Source organism: Equus asinus, chromosome 7, assembly GCF_041296235.1.
Source record: "Equus asinus isolate D_3611 breed Donkey chromosome 7, EquAss-T2T_v2, whole genome shotgun sequence".
Lineage (NCBI taxonomy): Eukaryota > Metazoa > Chordata > Mammalia > Perissodactyla > Equidae > Equus > Equus asinus.
Window position 1 is genome coordinate 95,733,373 of NC_091796.1, and position 27,682 is coordinate 95,761,054.

General features: G+C 43.2%; 1 protein-coding gene and 1 long non-coding RNA gene across 12 annotated transcripts in view; one reads left to right on the forward strand and one right to left on the reverse strand.

The window, feature by feature from the left end:
- Window positions 1–27,682, reverse strand: part of FOXN3 (forkhead box N3) — a 396,443-nt gene that overhangs the window by 156,194 nt on the left and 212,567 nt on the right. For all 10 annotated transcript variants that reach the window (XM_070514177.1, XM_044774174.2, XM_044774178.2 and 7 more), the window contains one exon: window positions 21,334–21,470. In XM_070514177.1, the coding sequence (XP_070370278.1) occupies window positions 21,334–21,470 (137 nt within the window). The remainder of the gene's footprint in view (window positions 1–21,333; window positions 21,471–27,682) is intronic.
- Window positions 1–27,682, forward strand: part of LOC139045722 (uncharacterized) — an 84,675-nt gene that overhangs the window by 13,451 nt on the left and 43,542 nt on the right. For both annotated transcript variants that reach the window (XR_011504735.1, XR_011504734.1), the window contains exon 1: window positions 1–21,156. This exon is cut by the window's left edge. This is a non-coding gene — a long non-coding RNA (uncharacterized lncRNA). The remainder of the gene's footprint in view (window positions 21,157–27,682) is intronic.

The following is a 27,682-nucleotide window of genomic DNA, read 5'->3' on the forward strand; positions in this document are numbered from 1 at the left end:
GCACGTGAACCACCTGGGGATCTTGTTAAAGAGCAGATTCTGATCTAGAAGGTCTGGAGCGATGTCTGAGATTCCGCACTTCTCACCGGCTCCCAGGAAACGTACAGACTGCTAGTCCCTGAGCGATAACAAGGCCCAAGAGCTGCGCTGTCCAACGCACTTGTCACTCGCCACATGTCCAAAGCACTAATTCAAATTCAAATGAAATGAAATTCAAAACTCAGCTCCTCAGTCAAATTGGCCACATCTCAAGTGCTCTCAACCACCCCATGTGGCTAGTGGCCATGCACTGGACAGCACAGATGGAGAACATTTTCCACCATCACAGAAGGTTCTATTGGACGGTGCTGCTCCTGGGGTTCTCACTCCCTCATTCACCCCAAAACACACTACTACCACCACCACCACCACCACCACCAGCACCAGCACCAGCACCTAAGATAAGTCCTTCCTGCATTCATGCTTTAGCCTTTCAATGCACGAAATCAAAGATTTCCTAAAGCACCAAAGAACCAAGGCTACTGGGGCCCTCTCTCCCATCTTCCCCACTCCATGCAAGAGTAAGAGGTAAGTCGTTCAGTACAGAGGATGGTGGGGAGCCACCATATCCATAAAAGCCACACACCACTAGAAGGTAAAGGAACTGTAAAAGGATACATTTATTTACTATCTCAGTATAGAGGACAGTACCTGCTATCTCATCTAATACCCACCGCCCACCCTGGATGGCAGGATATGACTGGCTCAGCTTTAAAGATCAGGGAACAGGCAACAGGAGAGGCTACACTATGGCCCCAATGTCACAGAACTGGTAATGGCGGCAGGCAGCTTTGGGGTGGTGAGTGTGACTCCCAAGCTCATGCTCCATCCTTGGGGGCGTGTGAACTGTGCTGGGCATCACTTGAGCCTCTTGGGGACCAGGCCCAGCCCCCCACCCTGCCATGTTAGATAGCATACCTGCAGCTCTTGAAGATAGGTGTGGTACTGTCTCCCAAAACTGAAAAGCAGCCCCATCCACGACATTATTCATGGAGACTTAAGAGACACAGTCACAGAGAACCTCTAATCCAGAAAACACTCTTCTCAATGATAGAAAGCCAAACTGGCTATTTATCTCATACATTCTCATTCAACAAATATTTACTGAACAGCTACCGTGTGCCAGGCACTGGGTGGGTCCTGGAGGTAAAGAAAGAAGGAAACTACAGGTTCCTGCCCTTCTGGAAAGCACATCTTCTTTCATAGGTGCTATCAAAGAAAATACCTTTCCTAAACCAGAAACCTACACGTATTCCACACCTAATCTCAATTCTCTGGATACTTAAGAAAATACTAAACAAGGAGGAATGAATAAGACGTGGATATTTTTCAATCCCAAGACTTGCACAGAATTTTAACTTTGCTTCATGTTCTGCTCTAAGGAGGACAATGACCAAATCAAAACTGGTGGCTCAAAAGGATCTTTTCTCCTAGGCTACTTGAATACTCGCCCGTTTCACAATCCACAATCCTCCGGCCGCCTGAGACACCATCAAGAGCAGTGCATCCACTCACGGGCGCACTGGACTTTAGTCAAAAGTAATGAATTTTGTGATAGAAAATTGATCTCTCTTGATCCCACAATGCAGGCTCTGTCGAGAGAGCAAACAAACAGGCCTGTAATAATTAATTGAAAAGAAAGGGTCTAATTAAATTTTTATATTAGTGTACATAATAGCCAGAAATAATAAACACTGCTTTAAAAAAAACGAATCACAGCTGTAAAACAGCTAAAGGCTCTATGACTCTTTAGATAACCAGCGACCACTTATCACTCTTCAGTGTGTATACATGGCTTCAGCTTACTGTCTAACCCGTACTAAATGGCATAAAGCAGGAAGACTAGAGAACTGTGACATATTTAACCACTTATAATTCAGTCCAACTCTACAACTATTTACTGAGTGCTTCCCAGTGCCTGACACTGCAACCCACCAGCGTTAACTGGGGATCTAACACACGCATGCACCCACAGCCTGACCCAGGCCGCGGGGTCTTTCCAGGCGGTTAAATACACTCAGGACTCTAGCAGATGATTACAATCTTGTAAGAGAAACAGCACATGTACACAAAGGACCACAAGAGAAGGCAGTATCTGTCAAGGATCATCCCAGTGATTCAGGAAATTTATTCTGATGTGCCGTGAGAGATCACATGATGATTTCATGGAGAAGAAGAGATTACCTGCAAGACCACAACTGAAATGTTAAGAAGTATGCTAAGTTGTCTTGAAGAAAGAGAGAAGAATGCTCCAATTATTTCTCTCTCATTATTAGAGGACAGGCGTATGACTACAGATCTTATCCTTGATTGAGGATCTTTCGCCATGAGATTGTCTATAGCCATCTTGAGGTTACCAGCCCTGGAACACTGGGGATGGAGCTTACGGGATGCAGAAGTGACAAGTGTGGAGACAAGGTTTAAACTGGAGAGCAAACTCACCTACAGCTTCAGGCGCAGAAGGAATGGATAACCTCAGCCTAACAAGTTTATATAATTCTGTAGGTGGACAGAAAGATACAGGTAAAAGGTGCCCCTACCCCCAAAGGCCCTGTGGAAAAAAGCCCTCTGAAGTTGACGCGTCTGTTTAGAGATAGTATCTTTCTTATGGAGCAAGACATTTGTTTCAATCTTTCAGACTACTGGTTTACCCCTTACACAGGGCCTCCAAGTGTTGCAAGGCCTCTGACCTTACGAGTCGTCCAATTCCCCACCAGGCACAAGTGAGCAGGGAACCCATTTTAAAAACTTACAATAAATCCTCCTCACAAAGACTGGCTAATTATGAGATTTCTAGCTCTAAAACATATTATAATAGCATTTAATAATTATAATATGTTATCATTATAATAAGCATAGACTGCTGGAATCAGAAGGGACCCGAGATGATCCAGCCCATCCACACCATTTTACAAACCTGGACACTGAGATCCGGAAAGATGAAGTGACTTGGGGAAGAGCACACAGCTAATCAGGGCCAGTGTCAACAGAAAAAACCCCAGGATTTCAGACTCCCGGAACAGTGCTCCCCAAGACTGCAAGCTAATGCCTTCCAAAAGAGTGGCCACCATGCTCAGTTCTTGCGACTTAGGAAGAGCTTCCAAACAGGGAGGAAGGTTAAACCAGAGCACTTTGTACAGGTGGAAGAAAACAGTTCTCGTGTCACTATAGATTTATTAAGTCCACCTTTCAGACTAGAGTGTGATAGGAAACCTGGCTTAGTCATCTAAGTGTCCCAAGTAACTTGCACAAACCATGGCACACGGGAGCTCCAACAACACTGAATGAATGGAGAGACCGTCCAGCTAACCGAGCCTAGGAGAAGCAAACGGATGCTCTGACTTTTGGAAGATGCAACTTGGGAATCCGTCTGGGGTTCTGGAACAGGTAATGAGACCACAAAGAATCCCATGGTCTCAAACAACTGACACCACTACATGAGGTGAGCTCAACAGATGAACTGGCCACATCATGGCCGTTTAATAAGAGGAAGAGCAGATATCTTCCTATATTTAGAAGCGGGAGAGAAAGACACAAGAAGAATTAAATAACTTGCTCCCATTATTCAGCCACGTGACTGGCATAGGCGGGAAAGAGGACAGGTATGCTCAGGTGCTACTGACACAGGCTTCAGCAGCTCCAGCTTGCTGGTTCCTGTTCAGTCAACAACCACGCAGGACCCCACCACCACATCTGGGAGAGGCAGCAAAGCAGAAGAAATGAGAGAGCCCCCAGACCCTCACCATAATGCAAATCTCCAGTAGACAGACTACACCTGAACTCATAACTCAGTGCCCATCACAGAACAAGCCTATTACACAGGTGACAGATTCATTCCGACACCAGGGCTAGGTATTAATTTATCCCAGTCGATGATGCTTTACACATACTTGAAAGATTCGAGTTTTGTACTAATAAAGCAGGACTCAAACAAACAAAAAAAAACCCAAGCCCTTTTCCATTATTTCCAGAATAACAGTTGACAAAGGCCTCAACACCTACAACTCAGCAGAAGGCACCTGGAGCTTGCCAGTGGTTCTCAGCTAAGGATGATTTTGCCCCACAGGGGACATCCAACAATGTCTGGAGACATTTTTGATCATCACAATTTGGAGGGTGCTATTGGCATCTGGTGGGTAGAGACCAGGGACGTTGCTAAGTATCCTGCAATGCACAGGACGGAGCCCCACAACGAAGAATTATCTCGCCCCAAATGTCAACCGTGCCAAGGTGAAGAAACTCTGAGTTAGACTTCAAACTCACATGGCTATGCTAAGAGTTTTGAGGTCAATATCATGATGTGTTGCCTCAATTCAGGAAGATTCTACCAGCCACCCTTCCTCCCCCTCATTTATGGCTAATTTCGGTGTAACATATAAATAAACTATTTCCGAAGCAACTCCCTGGCTCCCAGTAAACCACATTAAGTATCTTCACTGGCGACTTAGAGGGATTTTCCCCCAGTTTCCTACAGTATTGTGGATGCCGAGATTCCAACAGGGCCGCTGCAAACACAGACTTGCTGTTTCTCAATAGCTGCGGAGGGACCGGAAGCAAAAGGGTGCCTGCCTGCCAGGGAGAAATCTCCAAAGTCCTCAAACAGAGGCAATGGGTGACTCCCAGCCGCTGCAACTTTTATGGGCAGAAATTGCCTTGTGCTGGGAGTTGCAAAAACCCTTTGTTGGCTCTAAGAAAGAAAGACACACCCATTTTCTGCTATCCAGCCCCCCATGCCCTCACTTCTGGTTCACCCTGACTCACTTCTGATTCTCATACCCAAACATGTGGAGCAAGAGCAGAGAAGGAGACAGCGGGAGTCACTATAACCAACTTGTGGGTAGCAGTTCACTTCACTTGCTGTTTGCAGGCGAGCCTGGAGGTCTGGTGAAGAAACAGGGAAGAGTAAAGCAAGAAAAGGCTATTTGTCTACAGGTCAGGGCTAAAGACAACTGAGGAAAGGGGTGATACCAAGAGAAAAACCATGCATATGTTTCCACTTGGCCTTTCAGAAGCAAATTGTTGGTTTATCCAGATGCTGCAGTTGGAAAACGAGAGCTCCTAGCGCAGGAAAGGTCATATGCTAAGTGTGACTCGCTGCCATAAAATGCATCACCTGTGGAAATGCTAGCAGTCATCACTTGCCAGGAATTCTAGAACCCAGGCCACACGTGGCCAACCTCTGCTCCAGGAATTCCCAAAAGCAGGGAGCCTGCCCTGCTTGCCTCAGGATCCTCAGGGCCCGAACCCACACAGAGGAAGCGCCAAGAGAAGGAGCGGAGGTTAACATGTAAGGCAAGCTCAGTCTAAAAGAAATGCTTTGTTGCTGTTAATATTATCATCACCATCATCGTTTATTATTACTACTACTTTGTAGCTGGATTATTTTTTAAATTATTATTGTGATAAAATATACATAACATCAATTTGCCACTTTAACTGTTTTTTTACAATTCAGTGGCATTGAGTACCTTCACATTGTTGTGCAACCATCACCACTATCTATTTCCAGAACTTTTTCATCATTCCAAAGAGAAACTCAGTACCCGTTAAATACCATCTCCCGGTTCCCCTCTGTCCTCAGCCCGAGGTAACCTCTAATCTACTTTCCGTCTCTATGAGTTTGCCTCTTTGAGGAACCTCATCTAAGTGGAATCATACAATACCTGGCCTTCTGTGTCTGGCTTATGTCTTAGCGGCTCATCTATGTTGTAGCACATATCAGAATTCCATTCTTTTTTAAGGGTGAATAATGCTCCAGTGTACATATAAACCAGATTTTGTTTATCCATTCACCTGTGGATGGACATTTGGGTTGTTTCCACCAGTGCTGTTTCTTAAACAGGATGATTTATGGATTTGGCGGAGCAATGGCATAGGTGAAAGAGGATGAAGAGTAGACTCAGATTCTACCTGTCACTAACTCCCCACGTGATTGAGACCCATTCCAGTGTGTTCACCTATAAAACTGAGGAACTAAATTAGACCAATGTTCTCCACAATTTTTTTGGCCATCATCTACAGTAAGAAGTAGATTTTTCATTATGACTGAGTTCACTCGAACCCACATAGCTAACTGAAAAACAAAGTTTCACAAAGTAACATTTACCCTTCCACGTGCAATGCACTCTGGTATTTTCTATTCTATTATTTTTCATTTAAAAAAAGAAAAAAAAGAATCGTTGCAACCCTTAAATTCATTTCACAACCCATTAGTGAGGGGCAACCCAAGCTTTCCAGCACCCTTATCTAACTTTCCCCAAATTGGTGTTCCTTGGAAGATGTTAAGTGTACCCCCCACACCCAGAAAAAGGTGTCTGTTTAATGAAGTGTGGGGAACATCTGAATTAGCTCACTACAAAGAGATTATAATGAGCTGCGTTTCCCAAACTTACTGACCATGGAAAGCCACGCATACTCCAAAGTAAAATTTAACATCCCTAACTATTCCCTATAGTACCCACTTGCAGAACACCAAAATGGGTGATTTTCGGTTCTCTTCTGCTCCAACATTCTATGATGCAGAACAGTAAATCTCAATGTGACTTTCCTGTTGCATGTTACTGAAAGAGGCAAATACCCCCCATGGTAACTAGAGCTCACTAAGGCACCGATTTTAAATACCATACCTGACTCTCCAGAGTCAGAGAAATACATACAGAAACTGATTTAAAAATAATACATTTTATTTTCTAGAGCAGTTTTACGTTCACCGCACGCTGAGCACCCTGACACACAGTCTCCTTCACCATCGACAACCTATATAATTTCTAAAGCTCGTCCAGCGACTCTGACACCCCATCCCTTGTGCCCTTAATGCTAAGCTAGAGACTTCGTTAAAACTAAATTTTCCACGACTAACAGCAAAACAGTTCAATGGGCTGGCACATTAATTTCAGTTGATTCAACAACTTAGCATGATCCCGATACCTTCAGAGATTACTGAAAACATTCTCACGTGTTGCATTTTGCCACCCAAGTAGTCCATTCGACTTGGCACATACAAACCAAAATGGTGAGCCGCGCTTACCACTTGCTACAATCTAAGCCTGACCTTCCCAAATACGCCATTTCAGACCATGATCTTGATAGTCAGAGCTTAATTTTTATACACTTGGCTCAACCAGAATTAGCCAGGTATTTTCGGAAGAATCTTCCCTGCTTATTCCTTAACAAAAATCAATTGTCGGTGTTTTTAATCCATTTTATGACTTCCATGTCAAATAAAGGATGCTGATTATATTTATTCATTTTTATTTCACAGATATTTACTGAGCGTGTACATGTTGGAAGTTCAGGCAAATGGTTAGAGAGTCTTTTAAAAGAATGTTAGCAAAATATATTGCTTTAGTCAGAGAAAGACGAACTCTATATGACTCCACTCATAGGTGGAAGTTAACATATTGACAAGGAGATCTGATCGGTGGTTACCAGGGAAAAGGGGGGGGTAGGGGGAGGGCACAAAGGGGGAAGAGGTGTACCCACAACATGACTAACAATAATGTACAACTGAAATCTCACAAGGTTGTAATCTATCATAACATTAATTAATTAAAAAAAATATATATATATTGCTTTAACAATAAGCAAAAAACCTACTCAAACCCAAAAGTTGGTTAGCCTTTGTCAATTCTCCCTACAGACATATAAAAAAAAAATTACACATAAGAAATGATTAGAAAGATAGTTGAAGTATGGCCATTTATTCCCAAGGAGGACAGAGTATTTAAGCAGGCCTAGAAGAAAAAACAAAACAAAATCCTAATTAACTCTAAGAGCGGAACTCATGGACAAGGCAAGCTCTTTAATATTTCAAACTTTGGATTTTTTTTTATTAACCAGTCTGTATAAAGAATCTCCAAAATCACAAAACTCAAACAAGTTTGAGAAAATGTATGATTCTCCCCCATTCCACATTTACTTTTCTATTTTGTCTAAAACAGAAGTGATCCTTACACATACACACGCGCACACACACCATGACCCTTAGTCACTTCCCTCCCGCCTCCCACCAGCGCCCGCCCGCCCGCAGCCACAGCAGTCAGAACCCACTCAGCTTCCCCTCTAGCCCTTCCCCTACCAAGTCCCATGGGCCTCCCTCCAGTTGTCTTTGTTCCCTTCTCTCCACCCCCAGTTCAGACCTTCATCTCCACTGGCTTGATCTATTAGAGCGGCCTCCTAACTAGTCTTACATCCATCCCTCTCACCTTCATTATGCTACAATACTTGTCCTTTAAAAAGTGACAGGATATGCCATTCTTCCTTTCCCAGGCCCACCTTTTCAACTATTAGACGGGAGAATATTTCCACAGAAGACAGCAACCTGGAGGTGCCAAATTACGGTGGAAGAGCTCAGTCTCTGGAGTCAGAACAGCAAGGCCGTCCTGGCTCAGGTCCCAGCTCAGCCATTTGCAGCTGTGTGACCTGCCACTTGCAGGCACGTGACCACCTCTTTTAGCCTGAGTTCTCTCAAATGTAAAACAGCGATAAAATCAATCTCATCAGATTCTTGTTAAGAATTACAACACTGCATCACATATGATGTCTGCTACCCCAAGCCTGGCACATAGTAGGTATTCAATAAATGCTTGGTTTTCTTCCTCCCACCCAAAATGCACAATGGTTTAGGATCCAAAGCAGGAGGGACTAACTAAATTTAAAATTCTTTGTGACCCTACAGTGCTAAAGAGCTTACATTCATAGTTCATTTCTTACAAGTCTAGACTATCGGGTGGAAATAGATTTTTGTTTTACTCTGCATCAAAGAGTTGTAGTGCAGAAATCCAGGTTGGTTTTCCTATAACTTTGACTTCAACAACCCTGATGACAGACCATCCCACATCTGAGAAGTGAGGGTAAGAGGGGGTGGTGTTAGAAAGAGAGAACTTCAAAGGGCTTTAATAAGAATAAAATTCCATTAGAGTCACCATATGTCCAATCCTTCCTTTCTCAAGAACCGTCCATTAAAGAGCTGGGAGGAGAGCAGCTCGAGGGAGGGGTCCTCAGCCAGTCAGGCCATGGTACACGGCCAGAATACATTCCACGGAATCTGGAGCCCGTGGTACCACATACCTGTGAGTTCTGAACACAGATTTCAAAGTACAGAGAAGGAAGATTTTCATCTTTTAGCAGGTAGGGAAGGCTAACATTTGGGTGACTTTCTTCTGAAGGGATGAAAGCGAAACAGTGAGATTTCCTGGGAGAAAGAAGCAAGATCTGGAGCAGGGAGCAGACGGGCTTTGTTCTCATCAAAGAAGAAAAGAATGTAGGGGGAAAAAAACTAATGAGTTACTGCCAAGCGATTTAAACCCGGATTATGTATCTGGTAGAGAATGAACACAATTGACGGCTAGAGCCAGCCTGGGGTGCAAACTTTTCCCATTATGATTAGGGAAGGGAGAGCCGAAGCGTCTTACCTTTCAAGTGCTCTGTTTGGCAGTAAGTGTACAGAGGATGCTTCTTTTCAGGAAGGAGCAAAGGGAGCCTTCTTTTCAATGGAATAACGAATGAGACAAAGCTGGAGCAATTCCTGGCTGGCACCACCTTAAGTACATTTGCATTTTCTACGGCAGCTGCAAAATGTTTTGTCCTCTGACAATATTTGGTGCCTTGGAGTCAACAGCCTGGAATTTATAACCTTTCCATCCCAGAGTAGCCTGATGGGTCTCTTAGGCTTCAAGAATGACCTGGTCCAAATAGTCAGGCTTTGTGGTACCCAGAGGTACACCAGGGCCTTGGCAGACAGATGGGGAAGGAGATGGAAGGCCAGAAACACCAACACTGCAAAATCACTAAATTATCTTTAGAGGGAAGGGATATAGAGCGCAGCTTCTCCCTCCCCCTCCATCACCCCTTGCCTTGTGACAGTGAAGGGGAGGAGGGCAGCCAATTACTTCTGGCATCCCTGAGCAACCAGAAGAAAAGGTTTTGTACTCTTCTCATAAACTGTGCTGTGCTTTCTAAGAGAAATCATTGATAACTATCTTCTGAATAACACCTGTATGCAGGGTTCTGTTTAATGCACAGGGAAAGAGAGTTCAAAAAGAATCCTGGTTTTCACAGATCTTAAGACTAGTGGAAACTACAGAATATAAAATATAAAAAGATACCTGACAATGCAAAACTATATATACAAGGGCCAAATTGCTATGCAGCATGTGCAAAAAACAACACTATACAATTATCAAAAGGAAGTCTAGTGATGGTGAGGAAGGAGAAATTAAAATGCACTGATTTTTGTGGCCCAGGCGCAAATACATTTTATACAGCCTTGTACTTAATTTAATGCCTAGAGGACTCCTTGGGTATTCTTATGCCACAGTAGGAATGACAGAATGGTGGCTCAGAGAGTCTGGGTAACTTGTCAAAGATCACACAGCTAGTGAGTGGCTCACGCATGGTTATAACTTACGCATCTTTCTGAGACTTACTGGGATTTGCTGTGGGCCTGGATTGATGGTAGCCAGCCTCTAGGAGCTGGGAGGGAGCCTGGGGACCCTCCAGTCCCAGTCTGTGGCAGCAAGTGTAGGGTTCACAGGTCTTGCTCCACCATATGCCCTCTTACGCATGAGGAGCTGAGGCCCAGGTAAGCAGAAGGACCTGCTCAAGGACACCAAGGCTCATCAGAGACAGGCCCAGGATAGAGCACTTTGTCTGACTTCTGTTCTACCTAAGGGGCAGGATGCTGTGACAGGCAGGAAGGTGGGAGAGAGCCGGGGACACCAGCACCACACTTTGAGAACCTGAGATCTTCAGATCTTTTTCATTTCTCTGCTCCCTGCTTCCCCAGACTTGCCTCTTTCTCCTGAGGACATCAGAGCTGCCATATCCATCCACCTGCCTGCAGGACCAGCTGGGGTCAACCCCACAGTGAGTGTGGATGGACATAAGGCCGGGCAGGGGATCTGTGGGCCTGAGGAACTCACCAAAGCCAGCCAGAAGAGCCCCCTCCAGTGGGTGATTCTGCTGGAAAGATTAAAAGAGGGGAAAGTCTCTGTGGGCCTCAGTTTCTCTATAAGCAGAAAAGAAAAATGGAGCAGGGTCAATTTGTAGCTTAAAGGAAGTCTAATATAAGAAACTCTCCTCTCTTTATACTTAAAAAAAAATTCCATTTACTCAGAAGCTCCACAATTGCAGAGGGAAGAGGAAGAAGGAGAGACAAAGGAGGAGGAAGATGAAGCAGAAGAGGAGGAGGAAGAGAAAGCAGAGGAGGACGGGAAGGACAGGAGGAGGAGGAGAGGGAAGGAGGCAGAGAAACCTGCTAAAATTCTTTAGTTTCTTCCTCTGAATGTGTTTTTTCCCATTCACTTTTATTCTTGCCAAACTACATGGGGAGTGCGCGTTGAGGGGTGGGGGGTACTAAGTTTGTTAGAGATCTGGATGGAATAAGCAAGCTGGCAAACAGACTTTGACCAGAACTTTCCGTTTAAACTAGACAAACACACAATGAACATGTCTCAACTTGGACTATTATGATGAAGCAACTCAGTCTAACAAGGATGAAAAATGTATCTAAACCTTTTCTCCAGGTAATTAAAAAACCAGCAAAAGATAGCAATCAATGTGGAATTTCTGATACTTCTCACACTCCTTCTGCACCCTTCACATATACGGCAGAGTCTCAAAGATGGTTTGACAAGTAATGCGACATGGCCCCTACGGAAGAAAAGCAAGAGGTTGAGAATGCGATCAGAGACTCCAGCCAAACACATGTGATTCTACAGAACAAGGATACCAGCTTGGCTCTTCCAAGGAGATTTATACAAAGGGTGGGTGTTGCTCTCATTAATTCAGTGGATAAACAATAGGGGGAAGGTCGGCCTGATTTGATGGACAGCTTTTGGAAATGATCTTCTGCTTGGCAAAACACTGCGGTGATAATTTTATTCACACGGAAGGAAATGCAAAGAAGTGTCTCGAAAACAAGGGAGGTAATTATAGGGCATGAATCAAAAAGCTGGATGACACAGAATGAAGAGTAACTAAATCAGTCCCATCACAGTCTCGAAATCTGGACTTAACAATTTCAAGAGAAGAACTGACCTTTCCTTTCTGAGTAACAAAGCCATGCCTATTTTCCCTAATGTTTTGTTTCCAACCTACACCGTGGGCTTGGAGAGCCACAAACACCACGCCACAGAGTGATAGTCCACCATTCTACCGTTGTAACGGCTCGACAGATTTAGAAACAGAGCATCTCAAGAGTTGGAAGGGACACCTTGCAATTCTCCTAGCAATAATTAAATCTCTTTGAAAGACCCAGCCAGCTGGCCATCTAGTCTTGACCAGCATCCCCATGGGTAGCTCCTTTACTCATCAACCCAAACATTTACCCAGCTCCTGTTATGAATCTGGCACAGCGTCAGATGCTGCTCTGTTAAGAGAGATCTTACCTTATTTGAGCCCAAATCTTTCTATCTATAACTTCCACCCACTGGACCCAAATCCCTCCTGGCTAAAGCTGAAGACAGCTGGCACGCTGACCTTCTGAAGGTGTTCTTCTCTAAGTTACACATTCCCAGCTCTTCAGTAGTAACACTTGGATCCCCTAGCCAGCCTGATCGCTTTCTTCATTATCTCAAAGAGCCTGTTCCACATCTGGATAGAAACTTCCTTGCGAGGTCTGATCCACACTGAAAGTGGGAATTACTGGCCATCACATCACTTGTTCAAATACTCACCTTTTATTAATATCACCTAAGACTACCTACAGTACCATCTTGACCAACCTAAATTCACTGTTGACATACTCACGGTCAACTAATCCTTCCCTCATTCTATCTTCCTCAAATCTTTTATGAATGCGTTCTACTGTCCAATCTAATTACATTACACTTCTCCTTCTTAATCCCCCTCCTTTTTTAATCTATAAAATCCCTCTAAGTCTTGAGTGTAACCGGAAGTTGGAGAAAAAAGAGGCTTACACACAGCCTCTTTGGCTAATAAATAAAAAGCCTGTAGCTTTTTATTTTCTATGGTGATGAGAAATTTGCCAATTTCACATGGCTGCCAAACAAAGAACACAGTGCCTGTTGTTTCACATTGTACATGGTTGATTTCATGCATTTTTGACAGTTCCTTCCTATTTCTAACATGTAGATCAATTCACCACCACCCCAACCCCCACCCAGGTAAGAATTTGACAAATATACAGAAGCAGGTCAGCTCCCCTTTGCAGACATTTCCCCCCTCTAACAATGCCTAAAATATTCTCATAAGGAATGTGCCAGGTGATTTTGGAGATGCAAATTAACAGGAAGCGAATTGGCAAAGACTGTAGACTCCTACTGGGTCCATCAACACTTCAACTTTCTTCTAACCAGGAATTTGGGACCCAGCACCTCTTTGTTGTCCATCATCTCAGGAACTACATCAGCAGAAATTTATCAGTAGTAGATTTAAAGAGATCCTGACACTTCTGCTATTAGAATACAAATCAGGGACTGAGGGCACCCCAAGGGTTCAGAGGATGAAAACTCTGTGTGGCTCTCTCAGGGGAGTTTTACTCTCTCATGAGTTTTACTCAGCACCTGAGTAAAACAGAGATAATCAGCTTGGCTGCTTAAACTTTCAGCTTTCAAAGTGAGCATGAAAACAATGAAATTGGATGGCTGGGCACAATCTTTATGTGATACGCCTAGAATATAAGTGCTCAAAGATAACAGAGACTGTTTTCCATTTAAATAAAATAATATAGGATTGAATGAGAACGAAATGTACAGTGGATAGCATACTGAAGGAAAAATGCTGAGATCAAAAATACTCTGAGACCAACTCAGAAAGTATAATAGAAGTCAATAAATAACAAGATTTGATATGCAAATAAAATTATAGCCAACCAATAGATTTCTAAAGCTCACATTGTAAATGAGCACTGTTTTTTTTATATGAGTGAACCCCTACAATTTTAAGCCTTTTCTAATTATCTGACCCTCCAATTTCTTCTTTTTTTTTTTAGATTGGCACCTGAGCTAACAACTGTTGCCAATCTTTTTTTCTTTTTTCCTTCTGCTTTTTCTCCCCAAATCCCCCCAGTACATAGTTGTATATTTTAGTTGCATATCCCTCTGCTTGTGGTATGTGGGACACCACCTCAGCGTGGCCTGATGAGCAGTGCCATGTCCGCACCCAGGACGGGAACTGGTGAAACCCTGGGCCGCGAAGCAGAGCACGCAAATTTAACCACTCGGTCACCGGGCTGGTGCCTGACCCTCCAATTTCTTAACAAAACAAAGTTTACATTTGCAAGTACTATTACTAGAAAATCTTGTCATTCAATCCCACATCCATTTTACCACATTAATTTAGCACATCCTTCTGCATATTTGGCACAACAAAACTTCATATTGATCTTTTAAATTTAATATTCTTTTAAAAATGACACTAAGCAAAAAGTTGCAGTTTAAGCATACTCTTTCAAAGTATAGAATATCTTACTCTTTTTAATTAAACTTACACAATAAATGTATTGAATATGAGAAGCATTTAAAAAACTAGCTATGGTCAATATGTCACTTTCAAGTAAATATAAGGAGTGTAATACTGATGGAACTAATGTAAATTCTCACATTCTTTCTTTATGCTTGACTGAATTAAAAGTTACAATGACACAACAATCTAACAATGAAAACTCCTTCAATGCAAGTTAAAACGGATTTTATTGTGGCTTTGCAGCTCTTCTGCCAACTCTTAAATGCACACCACTTTGAATAACTGGAGTGAAAGATGTCTTAGATGTTAAAAAAATTACTGGATGTTATCCAAGCAATGAATAAGCTATTGCTCACTGTGTGCAAATTCAGCATTTTAGTGGGGGAATTAACATCGTCATGTTAACAAGCTTAACATTCTAAGGATTTTCTAATCTTCTAATTGTCTAAAAAGATAAGCTCCCCAATACCTCACCTCCTCCCAATGCAATCCCCCGTCTGCCATCACCAGTTCACTCCTTCAGCCAAAGCTTACTCACCTGGTGAGACATCACTGATGACTTCATTAATTCAAATACATATACCAACCACTCTGTACCATTTCTACATCCTTAGCGCTATCACTCTGCTATGTGGGTATTTAAAAAAATTATAAAGAATAAGCTCAAAGCACATGAATAGGGCAGCAGGCAAGACAAAAGAAAACCTTTTGCTGAGTCAGCACTAAAATCAGCCATTTTCATTAAAACTCTCAATATCTAAAAGGCCAAAATCTTTGGAGAGGCCATTAACATATTTTTTGCGGCTCATTAAATTGCTCCGAAGAAGCAAAAAGAAACATAAAGAGCTTTTAAGTGGTAAGTTTAAATGTCCAGGATTTTCTTTATTTACAAAAAAAAAACGCACGTGAGAGCAACAGAAACTTTTTGGAAAGATTTTGACTCTACAAACTTTAAAACCATCCAAAAAAATAAATCTTTAGAGCTGGGTCAACAAATAAAAGGCTCGTGGATTTTTCTTCATACATTTTAGGCTACAATACTTTTCACAAAATATACAATATCCTTATAATTTTTAGAGTGGAGATATTTAAACAAAGAGTGGAAGGTGTGCTGAGGAACAACAGTTCCCTCAATCAGGGTTTATGCTCATCTAGAGGCCAATTGTGGCCAACCCATCACAAAGACCAGAAGCAGACAAGATGCTGAGATTTCTTTGAAGGTACCCAGGAAGCACAAAACTATACTGGCTCAGGCTCCCAAATTAGGAATATTTTATTAAATTTCCCTTCTCTGAAAACTGATCATCCAGGAAACTATAAACCACAGTTTGATTAATTGTAAAACCTGTTCCCACCTATGGTGAAAGATGATTAAAGTGTTTTTTTCTATAAACTGATTTTGGATTGTTACCTACAGTGGAATAACGTCTGAAAACGGCCTGTTGTCATCAACATTGTTTCAGGACATCCGGTATTTACAAGGCATTAATCCAGTATTATAAAGTTTAAATGCCCTCACTATAAATCAAAATTGCAAAATTTGAGGTCGCCCACTGGGGAACTGTGTTTATTTAGCACAGACACAGACAAAGGTTAGAAAACGGGAATTTCCTAAAAAGTTGGTGGGAACGTAGATTGGAATAGAGTGTAAAGTGGTAAGGCAATTTGGCAATATCTATATCAAAAGCATTAAAACTATGCATACCCTTGAATGAGAAAAGCCACATGTAGGAAGGAGGGGCGTATGCAAAGTAAGCATGAAAACAGATAAGAGGACTTCTCTGAAGGGGTAGGGCAAGAAACCCAAACATACTCTCCCTCCTTCTTCTTCCCAGATCTAGAGTCTGAAGGCCACACTGGCCAAGGTTGAGAGTCCTAAATAAATGAAGCTGACTTGCTGCACCCAGCCCGAGTTCCCTGAGCTGGGCCATGGGATCCTACCAAGCACAGTGGAGTGTCATTTCACAAAAATAAAGTTTAAAGTCCAAATAACAGCGATGCGCCTTGTGTGGCTCAGCAGATCCTACAGAGAATGAGGTGCAAGCAAGGGCTCTAGATGATCAGCTCTTCAAAGGTATCATGACGATGACAGAGACAGGCACTGAAAGAGGGCAGGCAACTGCTCAGCGATGCACTGACTTGACTTTTCATCGCACCCAAAAGGAGCTGGATATTTAAAACTGATAAACTCGACTAGTCTGTGTGTTGGGGACTGCTTTAACAGAAAGGTTACAAAGACAGCAGAGTTCCCACATACCCTTCACTCAGTTTCCCCAGTGGTAACATCTTACTTTACTATGGTACATTTGTCACAATTAAAGAGGCAACAATGCTACATGACTATTAACTAAACCGCACACTTGATTCACATTTCACAAGCTTTTCCCTAATGTCCTTTTTTCTGTTCTAGGAACCCATGCAGAATATGACACTACCCATTTAGTCATCACGTCTCCCTAGCCTCCTCTGGTCTGGAACAGCTTCTCAGACTGCCCTTGTTTTTGATGACCTTGACAGCTTTGAAGAGCGCTGGTCAGGCATTTTGAAGAGCGTCCCCTCCTTGGGGACAACAGTATTGTCTGATGTTTTCCCATAGTTACACTGGGGTTACGGTTTGGCAGAAGAAGCCCACAGAGGTGAAGTGACAATTTCAAGACAACATATCAAAGGTACGTGCTGTCAACTTCACATCAAGAAGAGCTAGCTTTGATCACCTGGCCAAGGTATTTCTGGGATACGCTTTCTTTTCCGCCCCTTTCCATACTCCGCTCTTTGGAAGCAAGTCATTAAGAACAGCCACTCAGGGAGTACAGAGTTAAACTCCAACTCCTGGAGTGGAGGAGTCTTTACAAGAATTACTTGGAATTCGTCTGTATCAGAAATTTGTCTCTACTCTCATTTATTTACTTATACGATCATTTAATTATATCAGTGTGGACTCACAGATATTTATTTCATATTTTGGGTTATAAGTCAATACTATGTTATTTATTTTGCTGGTCAAATTGTCCCAGCTTTGGCCACTGGGAGCAATTTCAGGTTGGCTCCTGTGTCCCTTTGACACATCCATCATGTTGTTTTTTGAACATTTCCTTACTTTCTGCTTCCTCATATTTTTTTTTTTTTTAAAGATTTTATTTTTTCCTTTTTCTCCCCAAAGCCCCCCGGTACATAGTTGTATATTCTTAGTTGTGGGTCCTTCTAGTTGTGGTACGTGGGACGCCGCCTCACTGTGGTTTGATGAGCAGTGCCATGTCCGCGCCCAGGATTCGAACTGACGAAACACTGGACCGCCTGCAGTGGAGTGCGCGAACTTAACCACTCGGCCATGGGGCCGGCCCCGCTTCCTCATATTTTTATCAGCAAAAATGCCTAACTTAAGAAAAGGGCAGTTATGGGTTGAATTGTGTCCCTGCAAAATTCACGTTAAAGTCCTGGCCCCACTACCTCAGAATGGGACCTTATTTGGAAACAGAGTCACTGGAGATGTAATGAGTGAAGATGAGGTCATACTGGAGTAGGGTGGGCCCCCTATGCAACATGACTAGTGTCCTTATAAAAAGGGGACATTTGGACACAGACGGCACACGGGGAGAACACCATGTGAAGATGACTTCGGCTGAGACTGAGGTGATGTATCTACAAACCAAGAAAAGCCAAAGATGCCAGAAGACCCCAGAAGCCAGGCAAGAGGCCCCGAACCGATTCTCTTTCACAGCCTCAGAAAGAACCAACCCTGCCGACACCTTCATCTTGGACTTCTAGCCTCCAGAACTGTGAGGAAAGAAATTTCTGCTGTTTAAGTCACTTAGTTGTCACTGTTATGGCAGTCCTAGCAAATGAATACAAGGGCCACTGTCAGTGAGCTCTGCATTGCAGTTAAAAACAATTCACAGATGTGGTATCAAAAGAAGCAGGTACAGAGGAACATCCCAACATACATCCAAAAGGGTACACTGGACAACAGGGGCACGAGTCTTATGTATCACAGCATTTAGCATCGTATCTGGACGTGAACAAGGTTTGGGGCAGTGTTTCCAGAGGCCTCATTTTCCCTGCGGTTTTCAGCCACCTGCGGCTCTGTTCAGAGCGCTACTTGCCCAGCACACCTGCAAGTGCTAGCAATAACCACCCATCTAGTATAATCACCATCTTCAGCATGCTAAGTACCAGCTCCGTGAAAGCCAAGCACTTCCCAGGTGCCCTGCACAGCACCCCATGCAAGGGCTGTCAGGTGACTCCTTGCCTCACAGCCGGTAACATCAAGGCGGCATTTTTGGTCTCTATTTAATGACTTGCTTTGTCCCACTTCCATCTTCCCTACGTCATATCAACAAGTGGCCTGATTGCTTAGAATCGAACTGAACACCACATCGTCATAAGCTACATAAATATTGTACCATCATCCAGTCTTTAGAAGCTTTGGTACAATTTTACACACTACAGGATACTGAGGCAAAGTCTAAGCTTTCAGATGAAAGGATTAGTCTCCAGGAAAGAGAAAGTGACTTGTTCTCAGAGTTGAGACATGGAAGAGGCAGGCTAGAATCTGATATGTCATCTCAGTCCACATCCAGTGACCTTTAAGGGGGTGAAATCTAAGCCCCTGCAAGGGTAGATTCAGAAACTTTTTTTCCCCTCAGTCAACCGGGAGAAAAGGAACTGGAGGTGACAGAATGAGATCTGAAGTATTCGTTTGGAAATTATTTTCATTACAAAAGCTCTGGTTCGTCTGCATTTTTACACCTACATTAAAAAATCAAATGAAGTCATTAAGCTTAGGCCAGCTCAGAAAGCCTCTCGCCTGAGTATGCATTCCTCTTGCAACCCCCAGAGCTCTGCCATAATCCTTCAAATTATTAAATAATTACTGCGTTTCCCCTGGGGTCATATTTGGCAACAAAATACTGGTCTAAATGAACCAATGATATAACCCAGTGAATTACACTTATGTTCTCAACTTCCTAGAAGCAAGAGACTATGAAATACTTCCGAGGTACAAACTGCGGGGGAGAGTGAAGGGTTTTCTGTGGGGTTTGCAGGGTGAGGGGAGTAGAACGACAAAGGAACATGAGTATCTGGGAAATATTCCAATAATTAGTGTCATCTCCTCCCCGACCATGCTTTCGTGGCAGCCACTCTCCACTCTAATCCCAGCTCCCTTCCATTTCAGGAGTGGCTACAGACACAAGGAGAAAACCAAGCATATGGCTCCGTCCTTCTGGACATTTCTACAATGTTGGCTGGGCAGCTTTGGAAAATCCCATCTTATCTCCTACAGCTATATGACCTCAAGTTGTCATTTCCAATAAAGTATGCTTCCAGTGATTTTTATGAACATAGACAAAAGCTGCTACAACCTTTTTTTTTCTTCTTCAAATCTTTCAAACCAACTGTAGTTGCTATGTAGGGTTATTTGTTTCTAAGGCAACAGCGTATATCTAAGTACTAATGGCCTGTCCTTTTGCCAGGCAACAAACAGCCTTGTGATGCAACTGCACCTGTCTCGGCTACGCGTTACTATGGAGACGCTCCAGTTGCTATGGCTACCATCACGCTAATCGCCTAGCAAAGGCAGACATACAGCAGTCTTCTCAGAGAGCCCAGCTGTTCCTTTCCGTCTCTTGCTGAAGACTGATTGTCTAGGGCCTGTGATGGAATGCTTCTCAACTGAGATGCACAAGAACTTCATTAATGCTGTTTCAGAGGATCACTTGGTGCTCCCTTCTGCAGAGCAAACCCCAGACTAGAGAAAGAATCTGTAAAGAAGTGGATTGTAAAACAACTGAAACCTAGGAATTCACGCCATTCCTCATTGGCATAAACCTGTGGTCCAAGGATAATCTCTCTTAACTGGATGGTTATAAGAGAAACATTTCCATATACCAAAAAAATTTTTTGTAGGATTGAGGGGTAGGTTTCAAACCCAAGCACCATGTAAGATAAAAGCAATCTTAAAATTTGGCTTTGCGTTAGGCGGCTATCTTTTATTTTATTTTTTTTTTAAAGATTTTTTTATTTTTTTCCTTTTTCTCCCCAAAGCCCCCCGGTGCATAGTTGTATATTCTTCATTGTGGGTCCTTCTAGTTGTGGCATGTGGGATGCTGCCTCAGCATGGTTTGATGAGCAGTGCCATGTCCGCGCCCAGGATTCGAACCAACGAAACACTGGGCCGCCTGCAGCGGAGCGGGCGAACTTAACCACTCGGCCACCGGGCCAGCCCCGGCGGCTATTTTTTAGAATCTAACACTAATACACTTTTTTTAAAAGGGACAGCTACATACCCCGCCCTGATGATATCTTTGTAAAAATGGCACCCATGACCTCACTGCCTCAAAACAAATGGGCATGTGAGGAGGAATAAAAGTCTTCATTGTTCTCTGCTGTTCTCTTTGAAGAGGCAAACACCAAGTAACCACAACAAAATGATCACTCAAGCACCGTTTACATGGAGACCGGGAACGACAACAATTGGGTGAGTCCTTCAGTGAACACCTGGAGACACTCTCGGGCAGATCATGGGACGACGGCATCGCTTGACTCATTCCTATACTTTTAACCCAACAAACCATCACACGTGGAGATGTTAAAGCTGTCAACTTTTCTTTGTAAATGTTTCTACCCAGGAAGACATTATTTCACCCACCATGAAGTCTTCTGGAAACACATTCCTCCGAAGCAGCAAAAGCGGTAAGGTTTTCAGGACATACAACAATGGGTGTGCCTCCAATAATACCTCATTCCTTTCTTAATTATCCACAGTTATTTTTAAAATCAGATAGCCTGTTAAATTAGTTTCAGTGCCTATCTCAACCAAAATAATGCAACTTCCGTAAACAAAAACAATAATAAGTCTGAATCGCTTACCTTTGATATGCCTGAGGAGAGGCGGGAGGTGTACTGAACACGTGTGGGTGTGGGTGATAAGGTGTCTTTTTCAAAGCCTGAATTAGATTTTGTCTATACTCTGGGTCTATGCACCACAATGACCCTTTCCCAATACTCTGCAAAGAAAATTAAAACATAAAAGTGATTAATATGGAAACATTCAGTATTTTGCAGTAAGTAGATGTATCGTTATTATCATGGTTACTTGTTTTTAAAAACTTCTCACTTATTTGTTAACTGTTAATAGCCTTAAATATTGTATATTATACTCTGACAATAGAACACCATAAAATGTACTTCAGCCTTACTCATATTAAGTTTGACAGAGAAAATAAACATGTTATTACGAGGTGATGCTGTACAATGATATTGTAATTTTCATATCCCAACGACCAAAAGACTCAGATTGCTTTATTATTGTTCAGTGTCAACTCTGAAAAACATGTATTCTCTTCCAAAAATGAGTTTTAAATTTGTCGGATTTCAAATGTTGAAAGAAAAAGAGCTGAGACACCCTCAAAACTCTGTCTGCGCTTTAAAAATTTGAGAGTTAATATTTTGAAACCATATTACATTGGTACCACTTTACAAAAACAGAAAAGTAATCCACTTGTTTTTTCCTACTTACTCACAAAAGAATGACATTTAAGCTTCAAACAGAATTCTCTAATTACCTTCCCCAAGAAACAAAAGAACTCAGGCGGCAGTGGTAAACCTAAGCCAGAATCCACTATTTATTTTTTGGATTCCTCAGTTCACAGCACTCTGCTCCAGGCCTAAAGGAGTGGAATCGCTAGAAGCCAAACTTTAAAATGCAAATTTTCTAAGACTGGTTCCAAGGAAAGAGGGAGCCCAGCTCTGAGGCCTACTTTCGGTTGGAGACTTTTGGTCTGCGGACAGCACTTTCTAGAAAAAAAGGGAAGTCTTTCCTCTGAGGCCCCCGGGGAACTGGCAGCAGGCTGGCAGGTAGTCACTGCTGGGACTGCATGCTCTCAAGTGACCGAATGTACCCAAGCTGTTTGATAAGGTCATCTGTAAATATTTACAGATTTGGAGAGAAAAGAAGTCAAATTACACAAACCCGCGCCCACCCCATGCTTCCAGCCAGCAGCTCTCTTATTTTCAGATCTATTGTGCTGCAGGAAGATTTAGAAAGCAAACAAGAAAATTGTTTAACTACTATAGGGGGGAAAGTCCAAGAAAATCCCTTAGAAGAAGAACTAAAAATAAGTTATTCCTAAAATCTTTAAAGCTACTTTAAAAAATTTGTATTTCAGTCATCAGTTCACCAAATAGTTTACTTACAAACTTATTCACAGAACCCATTAAAATTCTTGACTGTCAACAACACCAGCAAACAGTGAAACTGGAATTGACTCTTTCTGGTGCACTGAGACAGAGAATTGCTCAAAGCCAAGGTCAGGGGCTGCAGCCTCTGATTCCCGCCCCCCTCAATCACCCACCCCCAGGCACAGGCCTGACCCCAAACCCAGGTCCCAGTCAGGCCGATCTGCCTAAGCTAAATGCTTAAGTTCCTAGTTTAATTATCGGGATGTTTAAAGGCACGGAGGAGTTCAACTTTGGAACATCCAACATCCTGACGCGGCCTTTCCTTTCACGCATACATTTTCAAGCCTAGAATAGTTCAGAGGGACTGAGGAGACTTCCCAGGTAAGGGAGGCAGGCCACCTAATAATCTGCTCTGGACCCTCTGTTCTTTCCTTTGGAAAAGAGCTATGCAGCACACTTTTTAGAAGAAAGCCAGAGCTAAGGGATGGAGAGGTATGGGGGAGGAGGGGACAGACCAGTAACTACCAAATTTGGCTAACGTAAAACAAACCAAAAAAGCCCACAAAAGCTGGTAAACTCCACAGCAGTGGGGTCCTGGCCTGACTCCATCAAAGGCTCCCTGTGGACAGAGCCCTCTGCGGGGGTGGGGAGGGTAGGGGGGAACCTGCCTTTCTGATGCACTGGAACACAAGGCCGCAAACCAGCCTCCTGGAGGGCCAGAGCCCATATGTAACCCAAACTTTTCTGCAAAGAGATTATCTTAGTTCTGGGAACCTAATGGCCTTTGTTTTGATCAAGGTGGCTTTCAGGGTGGGGCTGTTTAATCTTATAGGGAATAAAATATGACAAAGAAATGAAGGACAACTGACCCTCTAAAAGAAGTAACAATAAGCCAAGAATGCAGTTTCTCCTAATTCTGACCTAAGCATCTTGTTTATTACACTGCCCTACTATTTACAAAGTACATGGAAAAAAACCACAACCACAGGAGTAGGGATAGGGGTGGGGAAGAATTTCACAAGGTAACTGATCCAGGAGGGAGAGGCAGGTGGAGTTATACTAAGAACTAAGAATGAGAGTTCTGGAACCAAACAGGTTTCCTGTGTGGCCCTGGGCAAATCACAGTCCCACAAAAAGTCTTGGCTTCCTAGCTGGTAAAATGAAGACCCCATTAGAGCTTGTGAGGCCCAGCGATGGCATGCTGGAAAACACCTAGAACCCTCGCAGTGCCTCCAGGTACTCAATAAATGGTGGGCGATGTCATGAACATCATTCTGACGGAAGAAATCGAGCAAAGCTGGCTGTACAAGTCTTTCATTCAATCAAATCTGATTTTCCCAAAGCCGTCCATCATAAAGGAAGTCCCAACTCCCATCAGTGGCAGTGGGAGGGGCCTCCAGGCTGATGTGGCAAGTGAGGAGTAAAGTGACAGTCTACGCACATGTGCTGTTGGTCCTGGCTTAGCAAATTCACCATGAAGAGCTTTTCTACTTTCTAAGATGCCCCCTTTATTTCCATCACTCTCCCGCCATGTGCCTTCTAAGCACCCCTTACCCCATGCACTCCCTACGGAACTTCTCCCTTCTCAGGAAACTGTGACTCACGACAACCTAGCTGCTAGGAGTTTTCTTTTGCCCAGGTCAAGCCGAGGTTTAATTCCACACTTGGTCAGCACACATTCCCAATATTCACTCACTGCAGACATCGCCCGGGCTTTGGATCACAATGGTTCCCACCTTGATCAGTTCTTCACTTTCCAGCGAGAGGTCAAGAACCGCTGATAGGTTTTCACAGATAAGACACTAATTTCAGTATCTTGTACTTAGAATTTCCAAAAGGGAAAAAATTTTAAAGAGCATCTTCAAGACACACTCATGGGGACTCTGTGAATCCCTCTCACCCATCCAATGATTTCACAGCAGAGGGTGCTGGGCAGGGCTTGGGAGGAACATGGAAGAGGCTGGCGCTTCATCTGATTTGCATGCATTCTCCCCAGTTTCACGTAGCAGTTCAGAAGAGTAAAAAGACTGACTTAAAAATTTTTAATGGAAATATGCAGAGAGAAGGCTCAAGTTTCTTGGGCCCGGAAAAACCACATTTAATGCTCCTAAAAAGAGGAGAGAAGGATGCAATTTGATTATAGTTGTGTAATAAATTTGAGAGTTGGAGCTTTTATCTCCATCTCATCTGAAGAATATGGATTTTTTTTGTTTTACCATAATAACTGTGACGGCCATGTACCATTAAATGTTAAGGAATTCAAAATAATAAGGGAAGAAAGATCTTCATTCCTAGACACATTTTCATGTGTGTATATATATATACACACATACATACAGATGTATATACCTATATATACAAACACACACATATATACATTTGTGTGTGTGTGTGTGAGTGAGGAAGATATGCCCTGTGCTAACATCCGTTGCCAATCTTCCTCTTTTTTCGCTTGAGGAAGAGTGTCGCTGAGCTAACATCTGTGCCAATCTTCCTCTACTTTGTTTGTGGGACGCCTCCACAGCATGGCTGATGAGTGGACTAGGTCCACACCTGGGATGTGAACCCGCGAACCCCAGGCCGCTGAAGCAGACCGCGCAGAACTTTAACCACTCGGCCATGGGGTCGGCCCCCACATGTATATTTTTTAAGATGACACATACATCCATATATATATATGTCTGTGTGTAAAGACAAAAATGTGTCTGGGAATGAAGATCTTTCATACACACACACATACACACACAGTTATCTATAAATAGTTTGAGAAAATTAATGTGAATAGTAGAGAGAAAAAAAAGAGTAAAAAGTTATGGACAAGGCCAAGTTTTTTTTTTAAATTAAAAAGCCCTTGGAAAATAAGAGATAATTTCCTGTTAGCAATAAAAAATATCAACACACAAGAGGAAAAAAAGACAAGAGCCTATATTGTAGAAAGAACTGGTTACTGAGAACGGTTAAAAAAAGAGAGAGATAAGAATAACAACTAAATTGACTCTTAAATCTAACTTTTAAAGATAACATTTTTTTCCTGAGTGGTCTAGACCTGAGGCCATCTCCGGCAGCTCACAATCTCTCCCACAGCCCACAGCTCTCTGGACCTGCAGAGCAGTACTTGTCAGTCGGCCTTACAACGGGTCTTCATGTTGGGTCTCTTCCCTAGGTTGTGAGTTCCTGAAAACAAGTACCATATTTTAAACATTATGTTCAGAGGCCAGCCCCATGGCTGAGTGGTTAAGTCGGCGCGCTCCGCTTCGGCGGCCCAGGGTTTCACCGGTTCAGATCCCGGGCGCCGACATGGCACGGCTCATCAAGCCATGCAGAGGCAGCGTCCCACATAGCAGAGCCAGAAGGATCTACAACTAGAATATACAACTATGTACTGGGGGGCTTTGGGGAGAAGAAGAAAAGAAAAAAACAGATTGGCAACAGATGTTAGCTCAGGTGCCAATCTTCGAAAGAAAAAAAAAACGTTACTTTCAAACTGTGGGCTACGATACATTAACGGGTTGTGAAATCAATGTAATGGGTCACAATCAGCATTGTTTTAATGGAACAAAATAGGACCAAACAGAATAGACTAGAATAGAAAATATCTGTAGTAAAGTAATATTTTGTGTATGTGTGGATAAATGCATGTAGGTGCATACTGGATCACAAGGTAACACACACTTCTTACCAGGAACCTGGTCAAAAAAGTATGGCAAACACTGGCCTTGGACAACGGTTTCCCTTTGTTTCCTTTTCACCACTTTTGAGGGATAAAGCCCACTTCCAGCAGTAATGCAAGACTCTCAACACAACCCCAATGCAGGTGAGGGGCTGTGCTTGGGAAGGGGGATAATGAGGCAGGACCTGTATCAAAATGGAGCAGGGAGGCGAATGTGAAATGATCCCTCCTCTTGATGTTTCTGAGATGCCATTTCTGAGGGTGTTTCCAGCACCCCCCACCCTCGTCCATTCCCTCCCTCCATATGGTACCCACTACATGCCACGCACCACGAGAGATACATTAGAGAATACAGAACAATGCAAAAGGAGACTGCTCTCTTGCAGCTCGGATTCTAGACGGAGGAAAAGACAGTAAGCAAGTAAAGAAATAAATAAGCAAGATCAGGACAGACTGGAATGCCTACTGTGAGGGAAATAAAGAGAGTGATGAGTTAAAAGAGAGGAATTTGCTGCTGTGTGAAGAATAAATGGGTTGGAAGCAGCAAGAGGACCCGCAGAGTTCTGTTATGAGCTGAGGCCGCAGTCCAGGCCCGAGGTGACCAGGTGGCAGCAGCAGTGGAGATGGAGAAAGGAGGACAGCTTCAGGATGCATTCTGGAGAACCAATTAGATCTGGTGATGGATGAGAAGTGGCAGGTAAAGAAAAGAGAAAAATAATGGCTTGGTTTGAGCAACTAACTAGGTCAAAGATTGGGAGAGGGGGGAAATCTAGTGCTGGTTTGAACGTATAAGCTTTGAGATGTTTATGTATTAAGAACTCCTGATTAAGGGACTTGAAAGAACTCGCTGGACATATAGCCACCTCTCTTCCCTCTGCTGTACCCTCACTGACCTCAACCTTTACAGCAAAAGCTCACGAATGTAGAAGGTAGATCTGAGGTGGTCTGGCTTTAGAGGTTTAACATCAACTGATTCTTTTACAGCAGGGGTTGGTAAACTTTTTCTTAAGGGTCAGAGTAAATATTTTAGTCTTTGCAGGCCACAAGGTCTCTGTTGCAATTACTCAACTCTGCCATTGTGGAACGAAAGCAACCACAGACATAAACGAATAGATGTGACTGTGCCTCCATGATAGTTTATTTCCAAAAACATAGTTCAACGTTCACTGCCCCGCGCCCTACAGCTCCTACACTTGAACCCAGGGTTCGGGCTCAAAGCTCCTGTAGTTTTGGGAACCTAAAACCAGGTAAGGGGTCTTCAGGACCTAAGAGTGTTGGCCTGGGTCCTCTGAGATTGGGGAGGGGGTGCTGATGATGCCTCAAAGCAGGAAAAGGGGGACACCTGAGGGGATGGGGGAGGACGAGGAA